The following is a 12,484-nucleotide window of genomic DNA, read 5'->3' as shown; positions in this document are numbered from 1 at the left end:
AAACTGGTTGATCTGGGAGTAAGAGATTTATCATAGACATAACAAAATATCAAGTCGTAATAAATAATTTTGATGCCGTGTCATACAACTGCATAGATAAGACCATTTTCTATATAAATCCACAGACCTTTTTAATATAAAATATTTCCAGGGACCACTTCTCTGGAAGCAACTGTTTTTCAACGTTATCTTGACATTTGTGATGAAAACTACTGAAACTACGGATAAAACGAGTCCTTGGACACCTGGTGTGGCAAGATAATCAAATGTTGTCATTCAACAATTGTTTTCATGACATGAAAAATGTTGCTCAGAAATGAGCTTTGACAGAAATAGATGCACATTGACAGGCTTTGAGAAGGAGCTGGAGATAAAGACAATGTATACATTTATCAAAAAGAAAGACACCACTACAAACCCACAAAGTAAGATTGTTTACCCTTTGGTCTGCATCAGATTGTAATCTATACCCCAAAGTGTGACAATGTGCAGAGTTCATCCTGCCCCTCCAATTGGGCTATACAAGCTAAATATTGTCAATGCCTCCTTCAAAAAGGTTCAGATGCCTAACGTTACCAATGACCTGCCTATTGCTATTCATAAACAATAATGAACATATCTAAATATTTGAAAACATGCAATCAAGCATCACTACTCAAGTCAATTCTCATGTCAGAGGTGTGCCCCTTACTTGTTGATGACGGCACGAGACTCCTGGAAGTTGACGAGGAAGCCGTCGAGCAGTGGGACAAACATCTCGGCCGTGTCGGACACCACCATCATCTGAGGCTGGGCCAGGGCACTCTTCACGTTGTAGAAATGTAGGATCTTGTTGTAAGTGACGAAGCCCACCTTCACCGTCGAGCTCTCGGCACCATCCTCTCTGTGCGGGAGGAAGAGGGGGCAAAGTTGGGGATGAGCGTTAGTGTCATTTAGGGGAGAGGGGGAGAGAAAAAGAGAGAGCAGTAGCCTGGCATGAGTCATTAATGATAGTCATGTCATTGATAATATTTGCCTGAAACATACACAAATTTGGGATCAGGCTAGAAGAGAGAACCTCAGAATAGTTTTTTATTTGAACTAAACATGCTTGTCATTACAGGGAACTATGTTACAGCATAGATTAAGTCATCACTAAATTGTTATAGTCGCTGATGCACTCTGACATAAAATGGCCAATAAGCGGCAGATCAGTCCCCTATTCTGAAGTTGTATTCTAAACATGATATGACAAGAACGGATAACAAATCAACGTGGATACACACACTGTTTGCAAGCAGTGTTAGCTAACGGACCTGGTAATAGAAACAATACAATATTCCCAAAAGTATCAACTCCGCTCATTTGACACTTCAGGCAGCTTCAAGCAAATGCTCAAAGAATTTGAAAGACTTCAAATAGTATTTTAACGCAGTCATGTTAGCTTCAGCCAAATAGGCATACAGTACTACAGGATATGGGACAGCCAGATCTAAAGTTGACCTATGTAATTGCTCCTTTCATTACGATCCATGTTTTGGTTATTGATGCTTCAATAGGTCATGTTAAATTATAAACTAGGTGGTTCGAGCCCTGATGCTGATTGGTTTATAATAGCAATAAGGCACCTCAGGGATTTGTGGTGCCTTATTGCATCGTGCGTAAGAATAGTCCTTAGCCGTGGTATATTGGCCATATACCACACCCCCTCGGTCCTTATTGCTTAATTAGAGCGCTAACGATTTTCCTTCAAAATCTCCGATATCACTACGTCAAAAGGCACAATCTCATGCCCGGTTTTTCAGACCTTTGTATATTTATTTGCTCTTGCAAAACAACTTCCCGCCATAATTGATTTATTTAACTACGAGTGTTTTAGAGAGAAGTTTTAGAGTTAAAAACATTCCTGGGTGCAGAAACCAATTTTTAAAGCAAAGAAAAAACACATTGGAGGAGAGGGTCTCATTCCGGGGTTGGGCACCTCTTCCAGCATCCACCACACCAAAAAAACTAAAAGGGCCATCACCCAGTCATGCCTGACGAACTTACAAACATCCACAGAAAGAGGGTTAGGATTGTTTTTCTTCAGGGCAAAGTGCTGATAGGTGAAGTAAAAAAGGGGCCTCATATGCTTTCAATTAAGATGACTGCCATCTCCGATGTCATGTTATTTAATGTCCACACACAATTTCTCTCTCTTACAAACAACCCTCTCCAACTCGTGCCTCAACAGAAGTTCAATAACATGAATAATAAACTGTCAGTGAAATATATGACTTTGTTTTCAGCCCTTTACAGATCTCGCTTTCATTTTCATGGACTGGGTAGAATTCCACCCAGTTGAGATAAATTATATTTTATATACACCTCTGTGTTGATGAGGCTACAGAGAAAGTAGCTGTAGTAGCACGAAGAGAACCTGAGCGACAAATTAGAGCTCGTGGAGTTGGCCTGCTGGACTAGTAAATCTGTTGAACTGGGGCCTGTATCTAAAACCCTTATCATCAAAACAATGGGTATCACTATTTGGATAGTCCATCTGTAGATGCTCAGTATCAGTAACATTTCAACTATCTACTAACCCCTAGCCATAAATTTAACCCTTATCCTAACCTTTGCAAGCAGTTGATTCTCTACGAAAGTTCACACTACAGATGGATTATCCAAATAAAGTGTAAAAGTATTCCCCATCTGACAGGGGAAACTGGGGTTTGTCTCCCTTTCTGAACACAGCAGTATAGAACATGCACTTTAACCCAGTATAAAGGAGGTGCTCGTTATAACTAAATCTGCCATATGTAAATGATGAGACCCATAGAACAGACTTATGTCAACATCAAGAACTGACATGAGAAGCAGTCATGCAATGCAGCTTTTTATTGCTCGTTTTCATACTGAGTAACAGTGATGAAATATTAAAATGAAGGAGAAAATACCACAGGATTTAGTCTACACCTGCGTGTGCTTTCTTGGAGACCCTTTTCCCCAGTAGCAAGCTAGAAGCAAAAATGTGGCTATTTCGGCAGCGTTGCAGATCTTTATAAAAGTGTTCTGTTTCCAACATGTTTTCCATTAGTTTCAATACAGGAGAGAGCAAAGTCTCAATGGACAACAGGGAAGAAAAGTAATTTAAAAACAGAGGGCTTGTTTGGATAGAGCATTACCTAACAGTGTCAGGGGTGACGTAAGGGTTTCGGACAAATATCTCCAGAAGTCTGCAGGCTAGGAGCGAGAGCCAGTTTCCAAATAAGTTATTTTAGGAAAGTCAGGTGAAGTATGTCATCCGTTTCTTGATGGTAAATCAAAACCTTGTGTCTTGCTGGCGACCCAGAAAACAGCCAAAAATCAGACCCATCTGTGCCGCGGACTTCTTGTGTCTTGGACATGATTCAGGGTTAGAGTCTGCACCATAACATTTTCTTCCCTTCCCCTAGCATCTCCCCCCTCCCATCAACCCACCCCCACAACCTTTAGGAAATCATTTTCAACTGATGAGACACTTAAATACTTGGCTTAATGCTTTTTTCTTTGCCTTGTAGATGTGGGACAACCATATTTGGCAAGGTATTGCGGGTTTCCAGTAGTATTGTGTTACACCCTGAGGCGATGGAAGCATAATGAAGCTCAGGCGAACATATGGCCCCCCCTGAAGATGTGTTGACAGAAAAGTGGGAGGTAGTGTAGGCCATAATGTATCTGGAGGTCTGCAACCCACCCCAAATATCAAACCACCAAGCTACACATTATGGGTGATGGGGGCGTTGAAAACCAACACTTCTATAAATCTAATGTGGGTTCTCTCTGACGTGAGACTTCAGTTATCCAATGCTAATCCTTTGGAGAGCAGGGCATTGTATAAAAGATTATGACATTGGACATAACCCCTAAGGCTATGTAGTGAGTCTCACTCCAAGTTGTCAGATTGCATATAAAAAGATCTTGGAGCTAGGCAGTAGGCAGAGTGATATTGGGCCAGGTTCAAGGCTCCATTCCTTGATTACGAGGTCAGTGTTTGATAGCGTGTGTGTGTATTGTGGGTGTACCTGGGCAGGTTGTCTAGCAGGGTCTTCAGCTCCTCACATACCAGTCTGACCAGTCCGCTCTTGATGTTGGCATAGGACACGTCTATCATGAAGATGTATGCCGGAGGACTGGCTGGCTTGTTGTTCTGAAAGAGAGAAAGAGGACATTTTGAATTACAACTTCAATTCAACTGTTACTTCACCTTATTTCCTTAATTTGCGGTTTAAAATGTCTTTGTCTAAAACAACACTGAAAACAAACTATTGTTCACTTATGAAATCAACAACTGACCCTGCCTCCAAGGTTAACCACATAATAACGTGAACACACCAGAGATGTCAAATCTGTACCCGAACTTTAGGTGAAACGTGTAGGCCAAACTATTGGATCCCAATTTTCTCTCGTTCCTCACAAGTTCTGCCCTGTGTATCCCTCCACCACACCCATTACTTTCTCTGCCTTTTAAGCTTACAGCTTGCTTGGATCTTGGAGCCGTTAAGACTGTGTGACATCCGACTGCCCTCCATTTGTTAGGAATGTGGATGAAGGACACAGCACAGGCCGTTGTTTTGTTTCCGCGGTAACAGTCTGACTCGGCTCACCTCGGATGCTTGCGCTGAAAGCTGGCCGGGACTACATTTCCAAACATTAATAAACAGACTGAAGTAACAAGATGGCTTCAGTAGCAAAACGTGGCGTTGCTAGCCGCCACTTACCGCTACCCAGAATGTACTAGAAAAGACCACCCCACAGAGCGTAACAAAATGGAGCACTTTTGGCTTTAATGAGGTGGTGTTGAGAGAACAGAACATGCTTTTGCCTGTACTCTGTGCTCCTAATCACTTTCACTTCATACAAGTCTTTAAGAGATAGACTCTTGCCAAGAATTACTTTGGCCAGGAATTACTTTGGCCAGTTTTATCCGTTCTGTTCCATGTACCATCACAGCTTTCATCTATGTCAATTCAAATTGTAGGTTATTGGCGATGTATAAACTGCTAGGAATATTGATTGAAACACTTTACTTTTCATCCATACAAAAGTAATTCAAAGTAGTTATTTTACCAACTGACAATTTCTCTTTATTTGTATAAAATGAAACAATATCATACATAAGGTTCACTATGAAGGTTCATTTATGAAGATAACCACAATGGTAGAGCATTGCTTACCTTGCAGTAATCCAGGGTGGCTTCGAACTCATAGGACCCCAGCGACAGCTCTGGCCTCTCATATAAATCCACCCTTCTGCCCATGTGGTCCAGGTGTTGGAAATAAAAAGCTGGCACTGTGGAGAGAACAAAATAACGTGTTTTACCAGTGGTGACAAAAACATACCCCAAACATAATATTGCCTCTGCTTAGCAACTACGCCTTAAATGGCTTTCTCAGGCATAGTGTCCCCTACCCGAGTGCATTAGCTTCTATGTAAGAGGGTTCAAAACTACCCTAAAGCCCTGGTCAGACCTTAAGTCAGAAATATGAAGAATAACCAACTACTATCATTTAAATCTTGGATAATGTAAGTTACTCAAATTAAAAAGACAACTTATTTTTTTTTAGCTTGAGCTCCAAAAGATTAGTCAGATCCATAGCTGATCTTTAGCCACGGGACATTATGACCCAATAAGGTCTCCCATCCCCTCATTATGGGTACCTTCGTTGACGCAGTTGCAGAAGCCGCACTGGTAGCGGCGGCCGCCATCGATGAACTGCATGTAGGGACACATGTAGGCTTTGCAGCGGTTACAGCGGATCGGGCCAGTCTCACCATGGTTCACGACGTAGAGAGGAGTCTGGGCCACACAATAGAACAGAGGAGATAGTCTCATAAAACAGCCATCACATAAGAGAGCCGTCACGCGTTTGTTTTAGAGAGTCAATTGTTGCCCATAGTCAACAGTCCGGGCTATCCAGGGTCCTTGGGACGTCCCTACCCCATTGAAGTTAAATGTAAAATGGTTATGTAAGGGTTAAGGTTCGGAAAGGATTATGGTTACGGTAAGGGTAGGGACGTCCCAAGGTTCCGGATAGCACTGACCCATAGTCAACTGTACATAGACGATGCCTTAGTTAATAGTTTGGGTGAAACTGACAGGCTTCAGGTTAATGATAATTACTACCATGCATTATCCTAACCAGTTTATAAACTCAGCAAAAAAAGAAACGTCCTCTCACTGTCAACTTAATTTATTTTCAGCAAACTTAAACATGTGTAAATATTTGTATGAACATAACAAGATTCAACAACTGAGACATAAACTGAACAAGTTTACACAGACATGTGACAAGCAGAAATGGAATAATGTGTCCCTGAACAAAGGGGAGGGGGTCAAAATCAGAAGTAACCGTCAGTATCTGGCGTGGCCACCAGCTGCATTAAGTACTGCAGTGCATCTCCTCCTCATGGACTGCAACAGATTTGCTAGTTCTTGCTGTGAGATGTTACCCCACTCTTCCACCAAGGCACCTGCAAGTTCCCAGGTATTTCCTGGGGGAATGGCCCTAGCTCTCACCCTCTGATCCAACAGGTCCCAGACGTGGTCAATGGGATTGAGATCCGAGCTCTTTGCTGGTCATGGCAGAAAACTGACATTACTGTCTTGCAAGAAATCACACAGAAAGAGGAGTATGGCTGGTGGCATTGTCATGCTGGAGGGTCATGTCAGGATGAGCCTGCAGGAAGGATGAAGTCTTCCCTGTAATGCATAGCATTGAGATTGCAGGCAATGACAAGCTCAGTCCGATGATGCTGTGACACACCGCCCCAGACCATGACGGACTTCTCGCCTCCAAATCAATCCCGCTCCAGAGTGCAGGCCTCGGTGTAATGCTCATTCCTTAGACGATAAATGCGAATCCAACCAACCACCAGCGCTGTCTTAGGCGTCTCACAGTACGGACATTGCAATTTATTACCCTGGCCACATCTGCAGTCCTCATGCCTCCTTGCAGAATGCCTAAGGCACGTTCACGCAGATAAGCAGGGACCCTGGGCATATTTATTTTGGTGTTTTTCAGAGTCAGTTGAAAGGCCTCTTTAGTGTCCTACGTTTTCATAACTGTGACCTTAATTGCCTACCATCTGTAAGCTGTTCGTGTCTTAACGATTGTGCCACAGGTTCATGTTCATTAATTGTTTATGGTTCATTCAACAAGCATGGGAAACAGTGTTTAAACCCTTTACAATGAAGATCTGTGAAGTTATTTGGATTTTTACGAATTGTCTTTGAAAGACAGGGTCCCGAAAAAGGGACGTTTATTACAGGGCAGCACAAACTACACAATAACAGAAGCATAGTTGTTGCAGTCATTGACTGGATAATACATCAGTAAATACAACCAGGATGCAAGGCTGCAATAAAAACATTTACTTGGATCACATCCTTAACCCAACCTTAGAGTGATTTAAAACACAGTGCCCATGTGCTCTCTGCCAGTGTGTCACAACTGAGGCTGATTAAATGAAAGGCTACACATGCACCCGATACAATTGCAATCGGTTTATATAAAATCGACAACTATCATCAGAAATCAAACGACATGAATCAGACAGTGGGGCGCCACCTGATACACTAGTTGGTCAGAAGGTTCAAATCAACATTTCATATCGTGGTGTAGATGTACTGTAGATCAAATTGTTTTCAAGAAACGTTCTTCCCTACTATGGGTCATATTAGCGGGCTATCCTGGGGTAAAAACACTTTTAAAAAATCATTATGTACCTTTGACGAAGGGAAAGGACATCAGAAGATCTAGTTTCAGTAACCGCCTACTCTGAAATTATGATATGAAAAGTTGATTTGAACCTTCTGACCAACTCGTGGGTCAGGCGGCACCCATCTGTCTGATTCATATTGTGTGATTTCTGATGATTGTTCTCGATTATATCGACTGATTGGTTCTGTTTGGGGCGGCAGGTAGCCTACTGGTTAGAGCGTTGGACTAGTAAACGAAAGGTTGCAAGATCGAATCCCTGAGGTGACAAATCTGACGTTCTGCCCCTGAACAAGGAACTTAACCACTGTTCCTAGGCAGTCATTGAAAATAAGAATTTGTTCTTAACTGACTTGCCTAGTTAAATAAAGGTTAAAAAAACACGTGTGCCAGTCCTCCTGTAGTTGTGCTGTAGTGGCTCCCTTGGCCAAAGGTGGAGTCATTTCCCAGGCTTCAGTTTATGCCTCACCAATTGGTTCTGCCACACTATCTATATACAATCATCCTAACAGTTAAATTTAGCTTTACTTTAAATTCAAATGTTGCCTTTAAAACAGAACTATTGTGGAAATTAAAAACAAGACCTAACACAGTGCAACAATCTAGAAGTTGAAGTTGTTGCCATTTTACACAACTGTGAGTTCTGTCAAGATCTTCGCCCGTGTAGACCCACACTCTGCCATAAAGCATTTAGTCTAAACATTGTGGGTGATCTCATCTATTATCGTGCAACTCAACACGTGCCGTCACGATACGCAAAGCAGATTTGCTCCCCAGAAACGGATCAATCTCATGCTCCATGTATGTAAATAGCTGCATTACATTTACATTACATTTGTCTAGAACTCAACATTTCTGTCCGAATAAGGCTTTGTTTAATGTAAGGATGAAATATTTTTCCTGCTGAGTGGGAATGTGTAGGAATACAGATGGTAAAGGTGTGCCTATAACTTCTGGCCCACACACAAGCAAACCCATGGAAACATATGGCATAAATTACATGCAAAGTCCGTACACTCACAAACATTCATTAGTGAAAATAAACTGCGCGCACATGCTATATTCACATGTGCATGGCCAAATAGCCAAATCTCGTTCAACTACTTCAAACTATTTACATTAAGCATCACCGAAATGATATAATATCCAAAATATTGTAGCCTAACAACCAAAACATTGTCTCAGGGATATAAATCTAACCTAAAAACACATTGAATTGTCCCAATAAGACTCCCTTGATTTCTGCTCTTTCTTGAGGGGAGGCTTTTACTCTAGTACTTGTTTATATACTAGTGTGTGTATGTTTTTCATATGGCCTCCAAGACCATTAAACTCCACATACAGACAGAAGTGAATGCAGCCAAGTAGGTCATCCAAATGGGATGTGAAGCTGAATTATAAAAATGTTTAGAATAAATCCAAGTGCGATACAAGGGTTTAATGTTAAGACTCACTGCTTGTGCAGTGAGGTCATTCATTACAAACAAAACAATAATGCTAACATGGCGATAACGTGTTAGCTTTTGTTTGATATGGAATCTATGCAGCGCATTAGCTTCCTACTATGGGAATCATGCTAGTGCTGTCTGGACATTGAGGGCTAACCAGAGAAGGCAATGCACTTGATTGCTTTGCTGAACCCCTTTCATATTCTGGGGTCCACGCAGATCTTGACATTAGCTAATTAGCTCTTTCTACGAGACAGAGCGAAAGCTACAGTAGCATTGCCTAAAAAGGCCCTTTGGCACAGAAGACAAAATGAGGGGAAGAATATCTAAGGCAGGATTCCTGAGACCACCCAAGATCCACATGAAGGTTGTCCACAGGACACTTTTAAAAGTTTACAGCACTTGGACGTACAGTATATTTTTAAGGAAATAATACATCTACGTGTCATTGAGTAAAACTAAAAGTGCTAGTGTCTCCCTTCCCTAAAAGGATGTCTACAGTATGTACCTGAGGTTTTGATAGTATCTGGGTTTAAACATCTTGGTTTCAAAATTCATAAGTGGTTTAGTGGTCTGACTTTGTATAACAATGTGGATAATCTCTGCAAACATACACAGGATAAGGCCTACCTCATTCTTTGGCACCGTGGCGAAAGGTTTAATGATGGCACCCAAAGGAACTTGGCACTGCTTGGCCAGGTCAGCCGTGCAAGGGAAAGAGTAGGTGGTGCAACGCATGAATCTTGGACTGGCGTTTCCTAAAGAGGATGAAGAAATGGAAACGTAAATACAAATGTAAATGGTTCAATTAAGTTGTATTCATTGGTTTGATTCAAGAAAATATATAGTTTAAACATGTTAGCATTTTGTGTTTACGCATAAAGCCATCCACTAGTCCTAATATCGTTCAGTTCTTCCCTTTATATATTCATCAGGCTGGAAATAATTACATTTTCACTTTTTACAAAGAAATGCAATATTCAGTGTTCTAATTCATACATTTAAGTACAGTATCAAACGTTACCACTTAATTCATAACAATCAGTATTTCCCTTGCAATTTTCAGGTAACGTTGCACTCAAAGAGAACCTTAACATTAATATATTTAAATTTTTTCCAGTGTGGTCAAACAAACGGAAATGTTTTAAGTTTGACAAATCTGAAGTGGCGCAACTTAAAACGAGATCAAAGGGTAAAGTAAATACAAAGTTTAAAAAAAAATGGAATCTCATCTAAAGATATGTTATATGTAATATGTTATATGTAATATGTTATATGTAATATGTTATATGTAATATGTTATATTACTGGCTTCTAGAGGTATTCGTTTGAGTTAGAGCAGGGGTCTGTCTACTCAATATGAACCAAATAGAAACAAAGAGGCCAAAACAGTGAGGGAGCTACCTAAGAAACTAGTTTTCATTGCAAAACGTTTCCCCTGAGAAAACATTTTGCTACGGTGTGCACTAATGAAAAGACCCCAATCATGTTCCTTATGTTGCCATTAGAATATCTTTCAGAAGTGTATGTTTGATCTAAGGCTATTATCGGATTTGTTCAAAGCCATCCGTGTCACGTTCTACTAATCCATTCCTTGGGGAACCCCACAACTGCACATTTTTGTTCCATCCCAACACAAACAAACCTGAGTCAAATAGACAAGTAATCACAAAGCCCTTGATTAGTTGAGTCAGGTGTGCTAGTGATGGACTGGACAAAAAGCTAAGTTAAATATGTTGGAAATAAGGTTAGTTCTGTTCAATGACATATATAAGTTTGTGTTTACAGTACAGTGGTATTCCTGTGCCTTACCTTGGTCCTGTACAGTAAAGTCAGTAGTGACTAACGGGGGAACCTGACCTCTGAGGTTTGTGGTGTACACCTGTCCTCCTCGTTTGGCTTGGTCGTCCTCAGTGACTTGTGTCTAAACCAGAGAGGTGCATTGTCAGTGAAAGAGTGTAAACTTTGCAGAGCCATTTTCTTAAACAGTCAGGCTGTGGATGAAAGCTTTCAATCGGTCAGTTTTTTCTAGATGTGTGTGGTAACGGAGACGTATTGGTATCGTACAAATTCACATTCTGCTGTTGCTTTGTTGTTGCCTGAGAACATTCCAACCACAATCAGTCAAGCATTTTGTGGTTTTAACTACGAGACACAGGGTTGACTTTGTCGGTCATACATTTCATCCAAATAAGACACATACAATAGGTCATTTGGGGAGGTGGGGGTAACAAAAATGGGATGCTCACATGTCTATCCTGGACCCATACTGGGTGTGCAGTCTTCTAAAGAGATGTCTTTATAGGTAATACTGGCTTGGAGGTAGCTGGGAAACATGTGACATGGCATGCAAAGACGTGAAGTCACACGAGGATTAAATATGAACTCACTGTGCTAGGGATGGAGTCAGGGTCCAGCTTTTTCTGAGGTGGCCCGGACATATGGGCTGCCCCACCTTGGAAGGGTCCCGCCATCCCGGGTCCTGCCATCTGACCCCCAAACTGACCTGAAACATAGACCATGCCACAGTGTAAAGGCTCTGGTGACCTACACCTGGTGCAATCCTAGTGGCAAGCACACACTAAGTGGTACAGTACTCCAAAAGCAATTTGTACACACTACTCACCACCTTCAATAAGATAAGTTTGACTACCACAGTTAGTTACCATAACCTAGATTATTCCTGAAAACCATGTTTCATTCCAGGAATAGGCTTCATCTGGCTCCAGGAAACTGGCCCTATAAATCCATAAAGCTTTGCAGTGATCATCACTGAGCCACAGGTAACTGCACTTTCTGTACCTTGTGGTTGCTGAGGGTATCCTGGTTGTCCGGCTGCTCCAGGTCCAGGCTGCTGGAAGCCCCCAGAGCCTGGAGGGGGTGGACCTGGGAAGGGCCTACCCATGCCTCCCATGGGTGGGTGCCCTCCCATAGATGGGTGCCCTCCCATAGATGGGTGCCCTCCCATAGATGGGCCAGCTAGGGGCGACTGTGGGGGAGCCATCTGGGGTGAATGGGGGCCCGTAGGTGGGGGGCCCAGGGTTGTTTGTCCCATGGTTGGGGGAGGGGCAGTCTGGAATGGCTGCTGGGCTGGGGGAGAGGTGGGGGGTGCCTGAGGGTTCTGCATGGGCCCTGGACCTGCAGGATAGGTAGGGGGAGTGTGAACAACTTTCAACACACTGCATGAACGAAGCCTAACAATAACTTTTTTATTTCACCTTTATTTAACCAGGTAAGCCAGTTGAGAACAAGTTCTCATTAACTGTGAACTGGCTAAGATAAAGCAAAGCAGTGTGACAAAAACAGAGTTACAAACA

At 42.0% G+C, this 12,484-nt stretch overlaps 1 protein-coding gene across 1 annotated transcript in view; it reads right to left on the bottom strand.

Moving 5' to 3' along the window:
• LOC124014029 (protein transport protein Sec24D-like) overlaps nt 1–12,484 on the bottom strand; it is a 28,849-nt gene that overhangs the window by 9,728 nt on the left and 6,637 nt on the right. The window contains 8 exon segments of the mRNA XM_046328682.1: nt 692–883; nt 4,023–4,147; nt 5,175–5,290; nt 5,660–5,798; nt 9,798–9,925; nt 10,980–11,091; nt 11,558–11,673; nt 11,970–12,305. Of these exon segments, the coding sequence (XP_046184638.1) occupies nt 692–883; nt 4,023–4,147; nt 5,175–5,290; nt 5,660–5,798; nt 9,798–9,925; nt 10,980–11,091; nt 11,558–11,673; nt 11,970–12,305 (1,264 nt within the window).

The sequence above is a fragment of the Oncorhynchus gorbuscha genome, linkage group LG25 (assembly GCF_021184085.1).
Source record: "Oncorhynchus gorbuscha isolate QuinsamMale2020 ecotype Even-year linkage group LG25, OgorEven_v1.0, whole genome shotgun sequence".
NCBI classification, from domain to species: domain Eukaryota; kingdom Metazoa; phylum Chordata; class Actinopteri; order Salmoniformes; family Salmonidae; genus Oncorhynchus; species Oncorhynchus gorbuscha.
Note: the sequence above shows the minus strand (reverse complement) of the source record. Positions and strands in the feature narration are given on the sequence as shown.